The 19809-nt window shown below is 60.1% G+C and overlaps 5 protein-coding genes across 5 annotated transcripts; 3 read left to right on the top strand and 2 right to left on the bottom strand.

The window, feature by feature from the left end:
- Positions 1-1184: 1184 nt before the first annotated feature.
- SLS55_006967 (uncharacterized protein) lies at positions 1185-4343 on the bottom strand (the record flags this gene model as incomplete). The annotated part of the gene is made up of 6 exons (XM_066778394.1): positions 1185-1416; positions 1469-1916; positions 1966-2159; positions 2212-2364; positions 2420-3903; positions 4113-4343. 6 exons carry the CDS (start codon positions 4341-4343, stop codon positions 1185-1187), a joined length of 2742 nt encoding a protein of 913 aa, XP_066630831.1.
- Positions 4344-8476: 4133 nt separating this feature from the next.
- Positions 8477-10488, top strand: CYP-62 (putative P450 monooxygenase; the record flags this gene model as incomplete). The annotated part of the gene is made up of 3 exons (XM_066778393.1): positions 8477-9290; positions 9360-9494; positions 9554-10488. 3 exons carry the CDS (start codon positions 8477-8479, stop codon positions 10486-10488), a joined length of 1884 nt encoding a protein of 627 aa, XP_066630830.1.
- An 833-nt stretch (positions 10489-11321) lies between these two features.
- Positions 11322-12641, top strand: TYS1 (Tyrosine--tRNA ligase cytoplasmic; the record flags this gene model as incomplete). The annotated part of the gene is made up of 2 exons (XM_066778392.1): positions 11322-11984; positions 12060-12641. 2 exons carry the CDS (start codon positions 11322-11324, stop codon positions 12639-12641), a joined length of 1245 nt encoding a protein of 414 aa, XP_066630829.1.
- A 2724-nt stretch (positions 12642-15365) lies between these two features.
- Positions 15366-17126, bottom strand: SLS55_006964 (uncharacterized protein; the record flags this gene model as incomplete). Its single annotated transcript, XM_066778391.1, has 1 exon — positions 15366-17126. The coding sequence occupies one exon, from the start codon at positions 17124-17126 to the stop codon at positions 15366-15368; it is 1761 nt and encodes a 586-aa protein (XP_066630828.1).
- Positions 17127-17710: 584 nt separating this feature from the next.
- SLS55_006963 (uncharacterized protein) lies at positions 17711-19482 on the top strand (the record flags this gene model as incomplete). The annotated part of the gene is made up of 2 exons (XM_066778390.1): positions 17711-17922; positions 17985-19482. The coding sequence occupies 2 exons, from the start codon at positions 17711-17713 to the stop codon at positions 19480-19482; spliced, it is 1710 nt and encodes a 569-aa protein (XP_066630827.1).
- Positions 19483-19809: the final 327 nt, after the last annotated feature.

Genomic DNA, 19809 nt, shown 5'->3' with positions numbered 1-19809 from the left:
TTTTTCCCTCTTTCGTGATGATTGCTTTCCTTGTCGTGTCTTTGTCGGCCGTTTCGTGGAATTGGATCAAACTGTGCCGTTTCACCTGGAAAGTCGTCCCCGTAGTCTCTGCTGCCTCGATTGCTTTTGCCAGCCCCCACCCGTCTGCGCGCATCCCGCCATTCCCTCCACACACCGCCCGTCCCAACGCGGTTCTGTAGCCCTGGTGACCGTTGGCAAAATCCGGCTGAAATCTCGGTGCCTGGAGGCGTTGAAACGACGGCCGGTGAACGCCGAGGGGGGCGTAGCCGGTACAACGTGTGCCGGGGCGTGCGTAAGCCCACGCTAGGACCGGGGTCATGGTAGCAGGAATGCGTCGAATAGAGGCGGCCAGTACAGCGATCGAGGTGACGAGCCGGAGATGCCGGGGCTGGGTTATGTCCGTCCGAAAATTCTCCACGTGGATCCTGACGAGCCCTTGCATCCAGGGCGCCGATGACCCGCATTTGCCCATCTCACCATATTGGCAGCTGGGAAAAGTCGAACGGCCAGCAGAAGCGGCGGTGTCGGCGGGGCAGAGGGCCGCCGTCCGGGCTGGGCGCGAAAGCCGGGGCGCGACGGGGTGAGGCGGAGAAAGAAGCAAAAGACAGCAGAGAAAGCGGAACGTTTCTTTTGCAAGGAGACGGCGAAAAGAGACGCTGAGGAAAGTGGTGACGAAAATACTTAACACCGAAGTAAATGCCAAGAAACGCTACCCGCCCAGAATATAGATCACAAAAAGGACAATGATGCTGGTGAAAAGACGAGGCGCATGAACGATGCGATTAGAACGGAACTGACGAAAAAGTAAAACAGGCCGAGAAGGAACCAGGCGCCACGCAACGATGCATGCTGAAGACGACGACGCGGCGCGATCATGAAGGCCACACGGGGCCCCCGAGGGTGCGGATCGGGTATATGTTGCTGAACATGATGGCGTGCATCAAAAAGAAACAGACAGAGGGCCAACGGTTGCACGCGCCGCAGGCTGCGGCAGGGCGGCCGCAGCTGCGCTTCCGACGGGAGCGAAAGCGAGGCGAGGCGAGGCGGGGAACGCCACGGCAGCAGCCTCTGGGCTGATCGTCTTCGCGTGCCCCTACCTCAGAAAAAGATAAGCATGGACGGGGACAGCCTCAACGTCGCGCTCTTCCGATTGCAGAATTAGACTACGTCCCAAACGAGGCGTCCACCGACGCGGGATCCGACTTCTCGCCATTCAAGCACTTGAGCGTGTTCTCGAGAATCGCGACGTCCACGCGCAGCGTTGGCGAGATGGGCACCAGCCGCCGCAGGAACCTGATTGTGCGCTCGACAAGCGCGATGACGCGCGCGTGCGGGATCAGGTCGCGCATCCACGACTTGCGCACCGCCGCCAGCACCAGGCAGTTGCCGAATTGTCTGCGTCCGCTGTCAGCAACCCCCGCAACACGTCCGAGGTCTCGCTACTTACGCGTGAGCTGTGCCGAAGATGTTGGTCACAATCAGCCGCTGGTTGGTGTTCTCGATGCCGTCGAAGGCGATGGTGCTCTGGATGGCCGACTCGACGCAGCGCTTGCTCGCCATCATGACCTTGTGCCAGCTTGCCTTGGACAGCGAGTCTGACACCAGGTTGACCGACGGGTCGGGCGAGTCGTTTTCGTCGACGGGCGTGAAGCCGTACTGCTTCATCAGGAACGTGGGCGCCGGGTTGGTGTGGATCGCCCAGTGGAGGATTGGCCGCGTGATGATGTACCTGGCACCGTAGTACTTGGCGCGCATGCGGGCCTTGTTAATATCATCAGATGGCTCGTCCGAGTCGTCCCATCCCAGCCATGCTGGAAGCGTTTCCCGCCAGCCCTGAAGCTGTTCTTCCAGCATGTCGTCGCGCAAAGCAGCCCAGAAGTTCTTTTTTCGCCCTTCTGTGGCCCGTCAGCTATGAACACTTCGGCACGAAGATAGGCATCCTACGTTTACTGTACAGAGCTAGATGGGTCCTGTTGAGGATCTTCCGGAGCTGGATCTGGGCCGAGTAGTACAGCCAGTTCATCTCCTCTGGCGGATCCAACGGTAGCTCTGGGTATATCTGGCTCGGTAGACCTATGCGTTCTTCGTCCTTGGATATGCCGCTCGGCCTAAGGTGACTCATTTCCGCAAGGATATCACTAAAGAATTAGCATCTTACCCCGAGCCGTCCAAATAAAACCTTGAACCAACCTTTCAAGCTGCAAGCATGTCCAGTACAGAAACTTGATCAGGTTCGTTTTGCGCCTGTCAACGCCGCTGGACACGCCTGGGGCGACCTTTCTCAGATCCATGCTGTCCGAAACGTCGGGCTCGGGAGCATTGGGGAACAGCGACTCCTTATCTCTGCTCTGTCGTCAGTATCCTGCGCTGGCTTCTCTGAAGCGGAGATGCTGCTTACTTGTCGATGAGGACGCCGCAGACTCTGCACGCGTAGCAGATCCAACCCCAGCTTTCCAAAACACGAGCCAGCTGGCCCATGTAGAGACATGCCAGAACACCTGCTTGGCCGTGAGAGAGGTCATTCCCTCCGTGGACTGCACCGAGTATCTCAACGGCATAAGCATAGTACGCAAGGCCTGGTGTGATGTCCATATTACGTGCCGCATTATCTCTTCTATCCGATGTGGGCATGTGCTCTGTTGATGGTCTCCGGCTCATGAGGCGTGCTCCGTCGATACCCGGTGATGGAATGCTAGCTAGAGTTGAATGTGATGAAGCGGGCGAGGGCTTGATGGTGGCGGGTGGCGAATCCATGGAGGGCATCTGGAGCGAACTTCCAACGACCGTATTCGGACCGCCCAGAGGACCGGGCAAATGGGTTTTGTGTTCGCAAATCCTTCCAAGTCCGAGGACTAGGAGGACTATCGCGTTCCCAATGGTACGCTCTATGTAGTTGCCTCTGGTTGGCGGGGTTCCGGGCTCTGGTCCAGGGATGGGGCCGTTATTTGACCTCTTCCGCTTAAGGGGAACGGCGGGATAGGCGTCCGGGACGGCAAACGGCGATCTTGCGTTGTGGTTGCCAGCATCCGGGCTATACCGTTGTATGAACTTCTCAACCATGGACGCCAACCGCTCCTTGTCCAAGAAGGGCTGCAAAGGGTGCATATGGCTCAAGTAGCTATGGTGTAAGCGCTTCACGGTGCGGACATCCAGTTTGAGGGTGCCATCCGGATTCAACCCGCCCCAGTTATGTTGCGGATCTGATCGATGAATGTCGGCTCCTGTGGGCTGTGCAGTAAAGCCGATACCCCAGCTGTTGGTGCCAGGTGAAGGCGCGGGAGTGCTGACGACGTCATCCTCAGCGCCTTCCGCTGCAGGACTGCCTCCATGAGCACCGTCATAGAGGTCTTCCCCTTCGCCTCGTCCGTAAAGCTTAAGCAATCCTCGGTTTTCCTCTTGCTCCCGGGGGTAGTTCGTTCCACCGGGGATTACGTCTTTGAAAAAGGGTTGCATTGCAGACCAATCCATCAGCATGGTGTGGGCGGCGGTCGTATGGTCGGCGGGTAATGTGATCTCGGCCTCGAAAAAATCCGGGACCTGCGCCGGGTGCCCTTTCGGGCCGAGGGACGAGCCAGCGTCGGGAGGCAGAGAGTACTTGGGTCCGGACAGCGCTTTAGCCGCAGTGGACGGCGGCTCGGACGACGTTTTCTCCCTAACTGGATCATAGGTACTTCCCTCAGCTTCTTCTGCTACAACAGGTGTTGGCGCAGGGAATTGGTCCGATGGAGTCGTAAGCGTACCCTCTCCATTCTGATGGCCCCGGAGCTGCCGCTCTATTCTCTCAAGGCGGCCCGGAATGGACGCAAAGTTATCCATCAGCGCGCTGACCTTCGTCGCGATGTCGTGCAACGTGCGGTCCTGCCTGCTGTACCGGTGAGCATGCTGCGAAAAGGGCGGTGAAGGTCGAGGAAAAAAATGCTTACTTTGGTGGGGGCACTTCTTTGTACTCGCACTTCAGGCCAGACTCGCGGCAGAACTGGCACGGGCGTGCTTCATCGCACTTCTGCTTGCGGTTTCGGCAGTTGTTGCAGGCCTACGCGTGTAGTGTGAGTGTGGCAGAGGGCGACACGGGCGAGAGCGAGAGCACATACCTGCACAGCGCGCACTTGGCGCTTGCGGCCGGCGCCCACATAGTCCGCAGCTTGGCCATATACACCGGGCTGGGCGTAGGGTGAGGGATGGTAGCCCTGGGTCGGGCCCATGGGAGGCGGCGGGCCACTGTAGGGATTGTGGTGGCCTGCGGAGGGAGGGTACGGCGCACCACCATTCATGTGGGGATCATGATTGGGATATGCGCCGGGATGGTGGCCACCATGGTCCATTGGAGGTGGTTGCTGGTGAGGGCCTTCGGGTGGAGGGCCAGAGACAGCGAGCTGGCGCGGCCGGGTGTCGATGGGCGAGGGCTGGCTGGGGTTGCTCGGCGGACGCGACAGCGACTCCACGGAATAGGACCTCGACGGGATGTTTACGGGCGGCGCATTGCCTGGGCGTTGGTTCGGGTGCTGGCCGAAGTTTACGGGCTCAGGCAGGGCGCGCGGCGCGCGTGGACCGAGAGGCGTACCCGGGACGGAAGGCGGATGGCCCTGGATTGGCGGTGGCGGCAGCGTGTGAGGAGGGTAGGCGGGGGGATGAGCAGGTTCGTGATACCGGGAGGGCGGTGGAGGAGGCACAGAAGAGTGAGGAGGGTAGTGAGTATCCAAACGGGGACGTTTGACGTCTGGACCATCGGCTTCCATGCTTATGTTGGCGCAACGGTCGTGGCCATGCGCGCTGAGGCCCGATGTTCAGATAGACACGACAAGAGACAATCTATGGTGCGGACGACGGAGGAAGACTGCCGAAAGCTTCCAGCAAGTCAGTCTAGAGAAGGGAAATGAGAGGGCCCAATGCGCGTCATAGCTAGCAAGTCGCGGGCAAGGATCTGGCTATGGCTCGATCAGCGCCAAGCGAGGGGACCAGCTGCGACGAGGGCGAGCAAATCATGCACTCTTACTCGCAAGGCGAGGCTGTGCTGGGGCGGGCGGGCGGACGCGTAGGGTGTGACTGAGGGCAACGGCGGAGGGGGGAGGACCGAGGAAGGGCCAGACGTTGTGCCGGATGCCAGGCGGGAGAGGCAGCTCTTACCATGGAGCCGGAAAAGCCTGCTTCAAGGGGGCGATCAGACGGTTGGCGATCATGGAACTGAGGCAGAGGCTTTCTCGAAGACAGAGCGCGGAGCTAGAGGCGCTCCGGCAGCGGTGGGTGGTGGCGGCGGCGGCGCTTGTGCTCGGGGCTGGGGCGCGGGCGCGTTGTTCTGGGAGCGTGAAGCGCCGGACGACGCGCGCCCTCGCGGTGCGGAGATCCAGGAACAGGCAAGGCAAACACGAGCCGTGAGGAGGGCGAGAGAGTTGGGCGGGCAGCCACGACTCACGCCGCGATGGCTGTGGCCCTCTGCCTGCCTCGCTTGAGCTTCCGCGGTGGGCGAATCTCCGGCGCAGTGGCCCAGCCCCGTGGGATAGGGCCTTCGCTTTCGTTGCCCGCGGCGAGGCTGCGCTCGCACACACCGAGCTGCTGCACTGCACTCGGCTCTGGTCGGGGCCAAACAGCGGTGACGCTCGCACAACATCCGACTCCAAAGTCTATTGTTCCGGCGGTCAACCCCTATCGCAGAGCGCGGGCCGATTTTGGGCGATGGAGCGGCCTGTTCCTGGCGCCGTCTAGCCAAGTCGTCTCGTGGCGTGCACCCTCGTGTGCTCCGCGTTGGGCCGCCACGACGCTGTCTGCTGCTAGCCGCTCCACCCCGTCGCCGGTCAATTCCCGTTTGCATGCAGCGCTCCTGGAGGCCTTTGGCCTCGCCAGTCATGCGTCGCCCCGCGCACGGCCGCCTGCGCAGGGAAGCCCGCCGTTTCAAAGGCCCTCGCTCGACGCCCCTCCAAGCCTTGCCAGGGGTCTCTGACGATCCGCTCGCAACCTGCCCTCGTCATCACCACCCATCGCATCTTGCTCCAGACAATCTAACGCCAGGCGATCCGCCACCACTCGCTGATGTGCAAGCCGGGCCTCGGGAAGAAGCGATCCAGCACTCCAGCACCAGCGCCGCCGCCGCCGCGGATCCAGCAGCACTCGCGCCGCCAAAGCCACGCCACGTGCGGCTGCCGCTAGGCTCGTCTGCAAAGGTGCTCTAGCGTGGAGCTGATGGGTTGACTTAAGCTTAGGAGCTACGCCCTCTGCGGTTCGCCTTGGCGGCCACCCACGCACCGCATCACGCGGAGCCGATGAGAAATGAGCAGTGCTCTCCGCCGCCGTTCAGTTGTCCCTCACCCGCCGCCATCCTTCGCCCTCGGCAGCGCGCGCTCACGCCGCTGATTCGCTGCCGCCCGCGGCCTGTGGTCGTACAGCGCGCTGCATGGACAACGGCCGCCGTGCTGCAGATCGCGCGCGGTGAGCTTCTGCTGGCCTTCACAGGCTCGCCGCCGTCACACGACCCTCGATAGCCCCGGCTGAGCTGGCCGTGCATACGCTCGCTGCGACCGCCCTTGTGGCGACGCAGGCGACGAGTCGGCGATGTTTGCGCTGCGGTGTAACTGGTGAGGCTCTTCGGCGAAAGCCCTTACCCGGTTCAGAAGTGGGGAAGGGCGAGCGCCGGCCAGATAGACGAGACGCTCCTCCTTGCTTCAGATTGAATCAGCTGCCGGCAAATTGTGCGAGAAAACAGCGACTCAGCGCCGTTCAATGTCAGACATCTGCCTGTCCACGCGAACTTCCGCGCCAGTCGCGCGCGTAACGAGCCCCCGGCGTGCGACGCCCAGATCCGAGCTGCAGCGAAGGACGAGCCCGCATGTGCCCTCGAGATCTGTCGCGAGTCGCGGCCCGCAGGGTGCCCTGCTCGCTCTATCACGTGCCCGCCTCTGCATCCAGCATTATCTCCGAGCAATTTGCTTTTGTTGCCGTGCGAAGACGATGATCCCACAGTCTTGAAAACCCGATTACGTGTGGCAATCGGCTCATTGACCGTCTTCTTCAGCGGCGCTTGCGAGGCAGCGACCGATACGCTGTCAGCGATGCCGGCCGGGTACAAGAAAAACTTGATGCTGGCCGTTGCTGTGCGCCCCGAGCGAAGGCGGCAGCTTGCTCTGTAGCACGTTGCGGCCCGTGGACGGCTAGAAGGCAACATCCAACGGCTTCGGTCTCTTTTTGGTTTTTTATTTTTTTTAAAGTTTTTTAATTCTTTTTTTTTTCAAGGCTGGGGGCGTGCAGCCAGATTCCCGGCTATAGCGCGCGCAGCCTCACCTCTGCCCGGATCCTTGTCGGCGCTGACCAGCAGCAGACGGTGTTTCTGGAAGCGCACATCCTCAGTCGCTGCCTTAGGCCACGCCGTGCAACCACCTCCGCGTGCTGCTGCCAGCCATGATGCGCGCCGCAAATCGCCTGAGCCGTCCGGTCGGAATGTCAATAATGCAGGCCGCGCTCAAAACGATCCTCGGACCACCATGACAGCCAGCACCGTGCGTCCTGAATAAGAACACAGCTTCCCTCGCCCATAAGCAGCCAGCAGCCAAAAGCAAATCAACCCCAGACCCTTTTTGTCACAGAGGGTGGCATGCGCCGTAGCTCCCCCCATCCACGCCGTCGCTTGCGGCGCGGCGTCCGCGCCCTGGAGCTGATACGGAACCCCCGGCCTCTGCACTGCTATCCGTGCTTGCTGAGTGGCCGCGGCCGGCGAGCACGCGGCAGAGTGGCGGCAAGAGCGAGCTGACTTGGTTGGCGTTCCATGGACGTTTCCCACGATCCTCGGAGAATAGTGTTTCGCGGCCCCAGCGGACTAGCCGGGGTGGGTGCGGGCTTGCAGGGCAGCGACCCTTTGACCGTCGACGTCTCACTGAGACGAGAGGAAGCACCAAGTCGATGCTTTCCGGCAATCCGAGCTTGGGGGTGCAAGGTTGCGCAGCGTACGACCGCCGACCTAGCGCGGTGCCCGCCGGGCCAGCGGCCGGCAGCGCTGCGGTGGATGACGTTTGTCCCATGGCGGTGCATTAGCCCGATGACACAGGCAATCCACACGCTGCGAGTACATACCTACAAGACGTCCGCCGGCTGGCCAACAACAGCGCTGGTCGCTTGCGCATCTGGGGCGTGCTGGCACTCATATGACCGCTGGTGTTTGGAGTCAGCCGCAGGCCAGGTCTCGTTCGGCAGCGACGTCCAATAGCGGCGCGCGCACGCGTTGGACGCGGGGCGGGCACGCTACAGTTCGCGGATGCCAATAGCGCACAGGAGAGCACCGCACTCCATGACGTTTGATCGTCCACAGCGCCCGTGTCTACAACCTCGAGTTCGTTGACGTCGCGATTACTCGCTCTCTCCAGCTCTCGTGTCTTTCTTGCTTTCTCTAGCCTCTTCTCTGCCCGTTTTGCGCGCCGTGGGCTGGTCCCGCGTCGATCACCATCACGATCCTTTTCCCCTTTCTCTTGCCACCATGCCGTCAGCGCTCCTCGTCACCGTCGCCGCCCTTGCAGCGGTCTACTACCTGAATCTCTATAGATGCCTTGCTGCAAACGTCAAGGCAGCCAAGAGATCAGGCATTCCGTACATCGTGCTGCCGTGGAACAAGTTCGGCATCTTCTGGTTGATACTTGGTGACCGCTTGTACCCAATCATCGACAGGCTCCCGAAGGCCTGGACCAAGAGTTGGCTGCCCTATCTTCGGATCGAATGGCTATACGAGGCCAAGTACGAGCCATTCAAGCGCTTCGGCAGCGAGGTGCTGCTCGTGTGCTCGCCTGGCGAGAAGCACCTCTACGTGGCTAATCCTGAGGCCATTGCCGACATTGCCACCCGCCGCCTGGACTTTCCCAAGCCGCTGGAAGTGTACAAGACGCTGCAGCTGTACGGCGAGAACGTCGTCGTTACCGAGGGACAGCTTTGGCGCAAGCACCGCAAGATCACGGCCCCGTCGTTCAGCGAGAAGAACAACCGCGTTGTCTGGGATGAGAGCTTGCGGCAGACCCAGGCAATCCTCACGCACTGGACCGCCGGCAATGACTCGAGCGGAAGCCTGCATGAGCTGGACGCCGACATGATGAGTTTGAGCTTGAACCTCATCAGCAAGGCAGGGTTCGGCGTGCGCTGCCTCTGGCCCCACGAGGAGGCTGCAGGGCAGGCGGAAGGGCAAGATGAACGCTTGACGAGCAGCAAACCACCACCCGGTCACGCCATGTCGTACAAGGAGGCCATGAGCAAGCTGATGAAGAACGTCATATGGATCCCCATTATGCCGAAGTGGCTTCGCGGTAAGCTCATTGGGCGGCGCCCTATAGGTCACTGCTCTCCCCATTGCAAGGCTGACTTCGTGTTGTCAGATATCGTGCCCTTTGAGGGACCCCGGACGGCTTCTGTTGCGTATGACGAGTGGGGCCTGTACATGAAGGAGCTGTATGAGATGAAGAAGACCCACATTCGCGAGGGGCAGACGACGGAAGGGTTGGATCTGCTCGGTAAGATTGTGTGCATGTGATCTTCCAGCCTTGTTCCATCAGCTAACTTATGGCGTCAGGCTCTGTCATGAAGGGAGCTGGGATCACGGAGAAGACCCTGAGCGGAGCCGAGCCCCAGGAGCAGGTGCTCAGCGACTCAGAGATTTTGGGGAATGCATTCATCTTCATCCTTGCGGGCCATGAAACGACGGCGAACGCAATGCACTTCGCCCTCGTGCTGCTGGCATTGAATCCTCAGAGCCAGCGCCGGTTGCAGAAGGCCATCTCCGAGATCGTTGGCGATCGACCGATCTCTCAATGGGACTACGACCAGGACCTGCCGAAGCTCATGAACGGGATGCCGGCGGCGGTGATCAACGAGACGCTCCGCATGATTCCCGCCGTGGTTGGCATTCCAAAGAGAACGATGAAGGGCAGCCCGCAGACGCTGACGGTGGAGGGCCAAGACTACGTGGTCCCTGAAGATACCCTTATCTCTATTGACACCCCCGGAGCCCACAATAATCCCAGGTACTGGCCAGCTCGGCCCGATATATCGGCGTTACCGCCTGGAGATGAGCTCGAACAGTTCAAGCCGGAAAGGTGGATCGTTGATGAGAACAACCAGCCGTTCGTTGGTGCAGGCGGAGCGGCGTCCGGCAAGGCAACGCAGCTGTTCAAGCCCGCCCCCGGGGCGTTCGTCCCATTCAGCGAGGGCCATCGCAGCTGCATGGGCCGTCGTTTCGCTCAGGTGGAGAGTATCAGCATCATTGCCGCGCTCATGCAGACTCACAGCGTTGAACTTGCGGTGGACGAATTTGCCGACGACGCAGCGGTCGCGGGCATGCCGCGCGGTGGGCCGGAGCGCAAGGAGGTGTGGCAGAAGGCGGCAGACAAGGGCTCGGATGTGCTCAAGAACGGGCTGGGAACCATCATCACCCTCCAGATGCGGAAGGGGCACGTGCCGCTGCGCGTCGTCAAGCGAGGAGAGGAGCGCTTCTTCTCGTCTGATTAGCAGCCGTGAGGCGACTCGTCTCGAGGATCTAAATAAGGGTGTGGACGTGATGATTGCAGTAACCTGTCGCAGCCGAGGCAGCCGAATGCGTCTCCGCTCTTGCTGCTTCCGCACGGGGTTGTTTGGGATATAGTGACTCGTCAGGCATTGAACTGGGGAAGGGGATCAGATCTCTATGCAAGATCCGAGCTATGGTTGCGAGCGCCAGAGCCGTTCCGTGTCCGCGCCGGGGTGCGTAAAGCGAGCGATTGGTGGATTTAAGAGGGCTGAGAGGAGACGTCAGCGCGCTATCGTCGAGAGTTTTGGCAGATGCACGGCAGATCAACGGTTTTAAGCGAGGGATGAGACGTCGCTCCATGCCGAGGCCAGCGCGGCATTCCACGGTAGGGGTGCTGCTATAGACCAGCACTGCCGGCTGGACAAGCGCAAACTCAATCAAACCGGCTTATGCAGACGACAGCAGCAAGCAGTACGGACGTATGAATGTCGAGCGTCCCCCTCGAGTTCTGGCGGAGTAATTCCGTGGAGTCGCGGTCACTTTCCTCAGGCGGTGGGCCGTAGGTGCTGTGTAGGCTAGAATGCAGTCACGTGCGCGCTACGACCAGTCATCGACCAGTCATGGCCGCCGCTGCAGCGCGACGGCGACACAGCCAGAAAATATCAGCTCAGGTCACAGTCACCACCTCGACTGCCACACATTCGTCCTCTGTGCCGCCGCTCGCTCTCCGATTGCTCGCAATCCCTGCGCCGGCTCCGTCGCCTCGCCAATCGCCCCAAAGCACCCGAAAACCGCTGCGTCGCGGGGTTGAACGAGCCCCACCATCACCACCGCCATGGCCGACACAATGAGCCCCGACGCGAAGCTGGCGCTGATCAACGAGAACCTGCAGGAGGTGCTGAACCCGGAGATCATGGAGGAGGTGGTCAAGAAGGGCGAGCGGCCGCTGCGCATCTACTGGGGCACGGCGACCACGGGCAGGCCGCACTGCGGCTACTTTGTGCCCATGCTCAAGATCGCGCAGTTCCTGCAGGCGGGCTGCCATGTCAAGATCCTGCTGGCCGACATCCACGCCTTCCTGGACAACCTCAAGGCGCCCATTGAGCTGGTCAACTACCGCGCCAAGTACTACAAGTATGTCATCACCGAGTCGCTCAAGGCCGTCGGCGTGTCGGTCGACCGCCTCGAGTTCGTGCTCGGAAGCGAGTACCAGAAGAGCGAAAACTACATGATGGACCTGCTGCGCCTGAGCACCATGACCACCGAGCACGACGCCAAGAGAGCCGGTGCCGAGGTCGTCAAGCAGACGGACAACCCGCTGCTGTCCGGCCTGATCTACCCGCTCATGCAGGCCCTCGACGAGCAGTACTTGGGTGTGGATGTCCAGTTCGGTGGCGTGGATCAGAGGAAGATTTTTGCGCTGGCGAAGGAGGCGTTGCCGAAGCTGGGCTACAAGGAGAGGGCGCATCTGATGAACAAGATGGTGCCCGGTCTGCAGGTGGGTGGTGGCTTGCCGTTGGGGGCCGTCTGACAGGGCGACGCATTAGGAAAGTTGCTTACACACGCGATTCAGGGAGACAAGATGTCGTCGTCCGACCCCGACTCGAAGATTGACCTGCTCGACGGCCCGGATGCGGTGAAGCGCAAGCTGAAGAAGGCGTTTGCTGAGCCCAAGACGGTCGAGGGCAATGGCCTGCTCTCCTTCGTCGAGTACGTCCTGCTGCCGGCGGGCGCCCTCGAGGGTGGAAAGCCCACATTCACCGTCCAGCGCCGCGAGGGCGAGCCACTCGTCTACACTGATGCTGAGAAGATGAAGGCGGACTATGCCGCGGATGTCCTCACCCCGCAGCTGCTCAAGGCTGGTGTTACTGATGCCATCAGCACGCTGCTTGGCCCCATCCAGGCTGCCTTCAACGCCTCGCCAGAATGGCAAGAGATCGAGAAGCTGGCCTACCCGCCGATTGTTGAGGAGAAGAAGAAGAAGGAGAAGAAGGTGAAGAACAAGGGTAGCCGCTACCCCGGCGGTGCCAAGAACGTTGAGGCTCAGCCTGACGGCAGCGTCGAGGGCAAGGATGCCCAGGAGGTCAGCGTGGGCAAGAGCGCGCAAGAGGCTCTGGAGAAGCTTGACCTGGCAAAGGAAGAGGTCAAGGCATGATTGTATGTACAATGATACCCAGTATTGGGGTCGTATGGAGCGAGCGCATCACGAGGCGTTATTCCTTCGCCAGATACGGTAAAAGTTAAGAAAGAGCAGATCTCTTGCTACGATTCCAAATTCTAGACGTCAACCCGAGACAACATGTCCGCAAAAGCTCTCGTGCATTCCATCAAGGTATTGTCGAGCACGAAAAGGAGTTGTGGTTGCGACTTGCCCGCATAATCACGTTGGGCAGCGTCCATGGAGCGGCACGTCAGGCAGCATCGACGCTCGGAATGACCAGAATTGTGATTCCCATATGAGGCTCCGACGGCGGCAGATCCGGTCCAGACTCCGGCCCTGCTGCCTCCGGCTCTGCCTCCGGAACCCCAGAGCTGGGACGTCAGCCTCCCGTCCTGTTGATGCCTGACAATTTATCGCATCGACCTATTGCTGTGTACTGATTCCACGAAGGCGCCCTCCACCAATTTGCCACCTTCCACTTGGAGAAATCCTTGGACAAGACGCGTATCCCGGGAGGTCGAAGGGAGGGGTAAGGCGCAGGTAGAGTACCAGGCAGGGCGCGGGCGACCCAAACACGGGAAGACTCTTTTGGTACGTGGCTTGGGGACATGAGCACCACGCGTAAGAGCTCCGCCGGGGGTGGGAGAATGTCACTGCGTACTTGCACATCTCAGCCTCATATTGGTGCGGGTTTAAAAAAAGATAGCGGTGGGACCCGCGATCGTCACGCAACCCCTCTCCGTCCTATGGACCCGAAGCTTCACCCGCAAGCGGATGGGCCACGCGCGCTCTGTTATCAACGGCAGTATGTCTTACATGCTCTTTTGGTCCAATCCGGCCTCGGATGCATGTACGAGTGACAAGCGCGCGTGGAGCGCATCGGCATTTTTAATTTTTGTGGACGATGCACCCCACACGGCGCACGCTGGTCGGAACACTGCCCTTTGCACCTCTTCCCGGGGCCGATCGCGCTCTGGGAAGGGGGGAGGGGCAAGATCTGGCATGGATTACACACATGCGCGCGCGTATGGAATAAGGATGGTAGTTGGGTCAAGGATCTCGAGACGAGGGCCAGCAAACGAAAGCCGCTACGGACCCTTTCCCCGTTCCCCGTTCCCCGTCCAGCTGCCGTCTCCCAGAGCACCCCCCACGCCGCAGGGCGAAGCGCGTCTCCTCTCCCCCCCATCTGTGCCACCCATGCCGCGGGATCTCCCTTTTTGCTCCAATTCATGCGTGCGGCGGCAGCGCGGCAAGTCAGGAAGAAGAAAACCAGCACCAACAGCAAAAGAAATAACACGAAATCCGTCGATGCTAAAGCCAGCCACCACAACGGGGCAGCCGACGCGGCACGAGGTCCTGCTCATCATCGTGTGTGTGGAAACACCGTCGAGAGTCGCCGCCGCTGCCGCCCGGCGCGCTTTGCTCCGCCTCTAGTTATTTTTCTGTTGAATTTCTTTTTCGTTGCTTTCGCACGTCACTAGTGGGCTGGTTGGCCGGCGGGCTAGGCGAGGATAAACACGCTGCTAAAAAGAAAGGTCCCTGTTCGCAAGTGGCGGGAAGGAGCCGAATCGCGTTCTCGACGAGGCTGGCCGTCGTGGTAGTAAATGGAGTCAAGCAGCAACTTCCGCGCCGGCTCGCGCCACTCGAGGTCTCGAAGCGGGCTTGGTAAAGACTGGGCCACTTTTGGCTTTCCCTTACTCTCCCTCTCTCTCTTCCCTTTCCTTTCCTGTCCGTTTTACTTTTTCTGGGAGGCCAACGTCCGCTCTCCACGATCTGCAACTGGCTGGCTGTCACAAGGCGCGTCTCTGCCACTCTCTTTTGACTTCATACCACGGTGAGATGATGAGATGATGATGGCGATGGCGGTCCATTGCTCGTCGCCTCCGGCGGGGTCCGGTATCGCTTATGTCCGACTGGTACAGACAATCTCGCTGCCCGTGTTGCTCAGAAGGTGCTTCCTGCTCTACCGGTGGGTGGGAATCCGGTTCCCGAGTACCATATTCGACGCGAAGAAAGGCGCGGGGAGCATGTGTCCTCTCCCTCTTTTCCTTTTTCCTGCAGGCTTGGAAAGCATGTATATAGCCGCCGCCGGTAAAAGGCCGGCTCTGTCATACCGTTTCTTTTCTCAGTCCCGTCTTGCTCAGCAACCATGTCTGTCTGGCTGCTTCGATGATGTGCGGACACGGTCGAGCACGAGAGGAACAAGCTCTCTCTGCCTGCCTACCTCTTCCCTGCGCCGCCGCTGATCAGGGGATGCTTGCTTCGATCCGCTGAGCTAAGAAAGGTTATTCTCAGTGCCCGCCGAGTCGCTTGCCGGCGGCGGGCCTGAGACATGGCTCATCCTGGCCCGGCTGAGGATGATGAGGAAGGTGACCTTCGCCTCATTTTCTGCCTCACCGTCGTTCCCGAAGTAAGGCGAAGTTTCGTCATGAAACCACCAACCACGGCCGAGTGACCTCACTCGATGGCGAAATTCCTCGATTGGTTCCTTGATTCTACATTTGCTGTCTAAGCAGGCTCGGAGCCATTTGCGACACTCGGACTTGTCGCATGAGCAACCGTCTAAGCATTTCTGTGTCTTCTTTTCTCTGGGTATTGCGTTTCTAGATGAGAAAGCCGCTATTAAAACATCTTGCGCTGAAAAGAGAGTCCGTGTACGATAAGATGATCCGCTTCCTTCTTCAACAACTCCGTTCACCATTGCAGAAGTTCCCATGTCTACGCCAGCTTCAGCCCGTTCTCCTCCGGCTTGAACCACTCCTTGAGCAGATCCTGTAAAACGTCGTTCGCACCCTTCTGCGCCTCCTCGGAGCTCCCCGCCCGGCACTCAATGTAGAGCTTGATCTTAGGCTCCGTACCCGACCCACGCACCGTGAAGCGCACGTCGCCATCCAACTCGCAGGTAATCATCTGGCTGCTCTTGTCGACCGGCAGCGTTGGCACGCCATCCTCGGTCGTCGAGTCAAATCCAACAGTAAGATCGCGCCAGCGCTGGATCTTGCGGGACCCCACTTTCTCGGGGTACGGGTCCGCCAGTGCCCGGATGGCGGCGAAGACGGTGTTGGTCGTGTCAGGAGACGGAGAGACCAAGTACGTGTTCGCGTCCTCGAAGTGGCCGTACTTCTTGTAGAGCGACTGGAGTTTCTGGTAAGGAGTAAGGCCCTCCTGGTTCGCCCAGCGGGCGCTGGCGACCAGGAAGGTGGCGGCTGCGCTGACAGAATCCTTATCACGGACGACCGAAGGGATCTCGTAGCCCAGAGCCTCCTCGTAAGCAAAGCGGACGTCGTAGCCATCGTCTCCGAGGTCAAGGCCAACGTTGCCAAGCCACTTGAAGCCCGTGAGCGTCTCTTCGAATTTGAAGCCCTCAGTGTCGGCCATGGTGGAGAGCATGCGGGACGACACAGCCGAGGCGAGCATGGCCAATTTCTCGAGCGGCTTGTCCTTGGGGTAGGTCGACAGGATATGCGCGGCGAGCAGCACGCCGACCTGGTTACCGGTGAACTGGTGCCACTTGGCGTCAACCTTCTCAGCAACAGCTAAACGGTCAGCATCTGGGTCGCTCGCAATGATGAGCGTGCTGCCAACTTCGTCGGCCTTCTTCTGGGCCAAGTCCAAGGCGCCCTTCTCCTCTGGGTTGGGGAACTTGACGGTTGGAAAGGTTGGATCCGGCTTCGCCTGGGCCTCGACCACATGCATGTGGTCTCCAAAGCCGAGGTCTTTCACGGCCTGCGTCATGTACGGCAGCCCGACGCCGTGCATGGGGGTGTAAACGAACTTGAGGCTGTCGAACTTGGGAAGGGGATCATCCTCCGGGACGGCAGAGGTCCTGACTGCCCTGAAATAGGCATCCCTGACAAGACCCAGGGCACCTTCAATCAGCAAGCTCCCCTCGTCGACCACGGAGGTGTCCCAGGTGACGGGCTCCAGGTTCTGCTCGATGGCGTTTGCAATGCCAACATCGCGGGGAGGGATGATCTGGCAGCCGTTGCCCCAGTAGACCTTGTAGCCGTTGTCCTGGGCAGGGTTGTGGCTCGCAGTGATCATGATGCCGGCGGCGGCGGAGAGCTCGCCCACGCCAAAGGGGACAAGCGGGGTGTGGACAGTGTCCTCGTACCACCATACGCGGATGCCCTTGGCCACCATGGCGGCGGCGGTCAGCTTGGCAAACTTGTCCGAGTTGTGGCGGGCATCCCTGCCAATGACGACGCCGCGATGCTTGACGTCAGGGCACTCTTCCAGGAGATAGGCGGCGAGACCCTGCGAGGCCTGGATGATGGTCAGGGCATTCAGGCGCGAGAAGCCGGCCTGCATCGAGGCGCGCAGGCCGGCGGTGCCGAAGGCGATGCGCTTCCGCAGGCGCTTCTCGAGCTCCGGCTTGTCTCCGTGGACCAGGAGTTTGTAAATCTCGTCACGTGTGGCGGGGTCCTTGTCCAGGCGCAGCCAGTCCTCGGCGAGCTTCTCTATCGGCGGGTGGGCCATGGCGGGGTGGGTTCTTCAGGCAGGCGGGTCTCCTCGGTAAAGGTTCGCAGCTCTTGCGACAGCCCTAGGACTCGGGAGCGGGGGGATGGGAGGTGTTTTGTTTGTAGCGGCCGCGGGGAAAGCGGTGGGTCCTTGGCCTATCTTCGGCAGGCACGCTTGGAGCCTTGGGTGGCCCTTATTTAAGCCCTGTCAGATGTCTGCAGCCGGCGCCCTGATGCAATGGCTCGTGAGATGGAAGCTTCCACCGGGTGCGCTGTTGTGGTGTGTCCGCCCCGCGGGCCCGGCCGGTGCTGGCAGGCGCAACGGGGAGGAAAGCTTGGCGGCATGAGCTGGGCCGGGCTGGGCTGAGACGCCGGAGCCGCAAACCCTGGATTGCGCCACACGCAACGTGGGCTCGCCGCTGGGCAGTGGGCAGTGCATCTCCTGATCGATTAAACCTGTCTCAGCTGTGCGGGAGCTTCGTTAATCCGGCCTTTGCCATCTCCAAGCACTCCGAGCTCCCCGCAACTCCCGCCTCTCTCCTCCGCACCGCCATGCCCGCCGGCCAATCGCCCGCTTTGTGATTTTTCCAATTCCCCGCCGCCATGTCGTCGCCCGCACCGGCCGCTGCCGCCACACGCCGCAAGGACCGTATCTATACGCGTCCGGAAATCGAGGCGCTGATCGCCGAAGGCCGACACATCGTCATTGTCGACGGCAAGGTCCTCAAGTGCGATGCCTGGATGAAGTACCACCCCGGCGGTGACAAGGCAATCAAGCACATGGTCGGCAGAGACGCCACCGACGAGGTCCATGTGTAAGCCTCCAAAACACCGCCATTGGCTTTCCTAGAAGCCTGCTAACCGCCGCCAATGCCAGTTTGCACTCCCCCGAGGCAAAGCAACGCATGGATGCCTTTCAAATCGGCCGGATTGATGGCCGCTGGTTCAATTTCGTGCCGCCCATCCAAGGTGGGAAGTTCCGAACCAAAGCAGAGCTGGACGTTCTGGAGCCCCACGCTGCCAACCCAGAGCTCGAGCGCGACGACTCAAGCCAAGGGAGCTCTGAAGCCTCGCCCATCTTCGAGCCTGCCGACCACGACTCGGTGAGACGTCGCCGGAACGACAGCACCTTCACCCGCGCTTCGTCCCCGACCTCCGTCTCCTCTGTCGAGCTCGAAGAGCCCAAGGAGAAACCCAAGATGTCCTTCCTCGACATCAGGACACAGCAGGAGATCTCGCTGGATCTGGATAAATACCCGCCGCTGAAGCCCGAGGTGCAGGACGAGATTGTGCGGAAGTATCGTGCACTGGAAGAGCGAATCAAGGCAGAGGGCCTGTTCCAATGCAGGTACACGTCCTACCTGATCGAGCTCTCCCGATACTCGCTCTTCTTTGGTCTCTTTTTCTATTTTCTGCAGGCGGGCTGGTACTGCACCAGTGCCTTCTTCCTAGGCTGCTTCTGGCACCAGCTCGTCTTTACTGCCCATGATGCTGGCCACATGGGCATCACCCACGACTACCACACAGACTCCGTCATCGGCATTGTCATTGCCGACTTCCTCGGCGGCCTCAGTCTGGGCTGGTGGAAGCGCAATCATAACGTTCACCACATTGTCACGAATCACACGGAACACGACCCGGATATCCAACATCTGCCCTTCTTTGCCATCTCCCACCGTTTCTTTGAATCCGTTACGTCCACGTATTACGACAAAGTGCTGCAGTACGACGCTGCCGCACGGTTCTTCATCAGGTTCCAAGACATGCTGTACTACCCCATTCTCTGCTTCGGCCGTTTCAACCTGTACAGGCTGAGCTGGGTCTACCTCCTCAGCACGCAGGCGCCAAGCAGAGGACCGGCATGGTGGCACCGGTACCTGGAGATCGCCGGTCAGATCTTCTTCTGGTACTGGTTCGGCTTCCAGGTCGTATACAAATCCATCCCGACCGGCTGGGAGCGCTTCGCCTTCGTCATGATCAGCCACATGGTGACGATGCCTGTACATGTGCAAATCACGCTGTCGCACTTCGCCATGAGCACCGCCGACCTGGGTACCCACGAGAGCTTCCCGCAGAAGATGCTGCGCACCACCATGGACGTCGACTGTCCCGAGTGGCTCGACTTCTTCCACGGCGGCCTCCAGTTCCAGGCCATCCACCACCTGTATCCCCGCATCCCTCGCCACAACCTGCGCCGCACCCAGCGCCTCGTCATGGACTTCTGCGACGACGTGCAGATCCCGTACGGTCTGTACGGGTTTGCTGATGGCAACAGGAAGGTCATCAGTCGGCTGGGTGATGTGGCTAGGCAGGCGACTATCCTCGCTGCTTGCCAGAAGAGTATGATTGAGAATGGAGATTATGGTATGCATTGACGAGCATTGTATATATGTATGACCATGTAGTTGGATGCTAGAAAAGCAGCGATAGAGTAAGATATGATGCCATAGACAAAGCCATGAAATTGCAATTTTCCCCTCCAATAAACAGCAATGCGTAATGAACTTCAACTGTGAGTTGCCTATTTGTGTTTGGTACAAGTCGTAAATTTCCGTGACTACTCGGTACAGATAATGATCTCGGGACGAGTTCGCTCTTCATGCAAAGCAAGATTTCAACCGCTAGCAACCCACACCTCGCCGTGAGAAGAATTTGGCGATTGGGTAACGAAGGGGGGAAACAATATTTTACCCGCTAAACTA

Source organism: Diplodia seriata (assembly GCF_021436955.1).
Source record: "Diplodia seriata strain FDS-637 chromosome Unknown scaffold_7, whole genome shotgun sequence".
In the NCBI taxonomy this organism is placed as follows: Eukaryota; Fungi; Ascomycota; class Dothideomycetes; order Botryosphaeriales; family Botryosphaeriaceae; genus Diplodia; species Diplodia seriata.
This window is presented reverse-complemented; position numbering and strand designations above follow the sequence as displayed.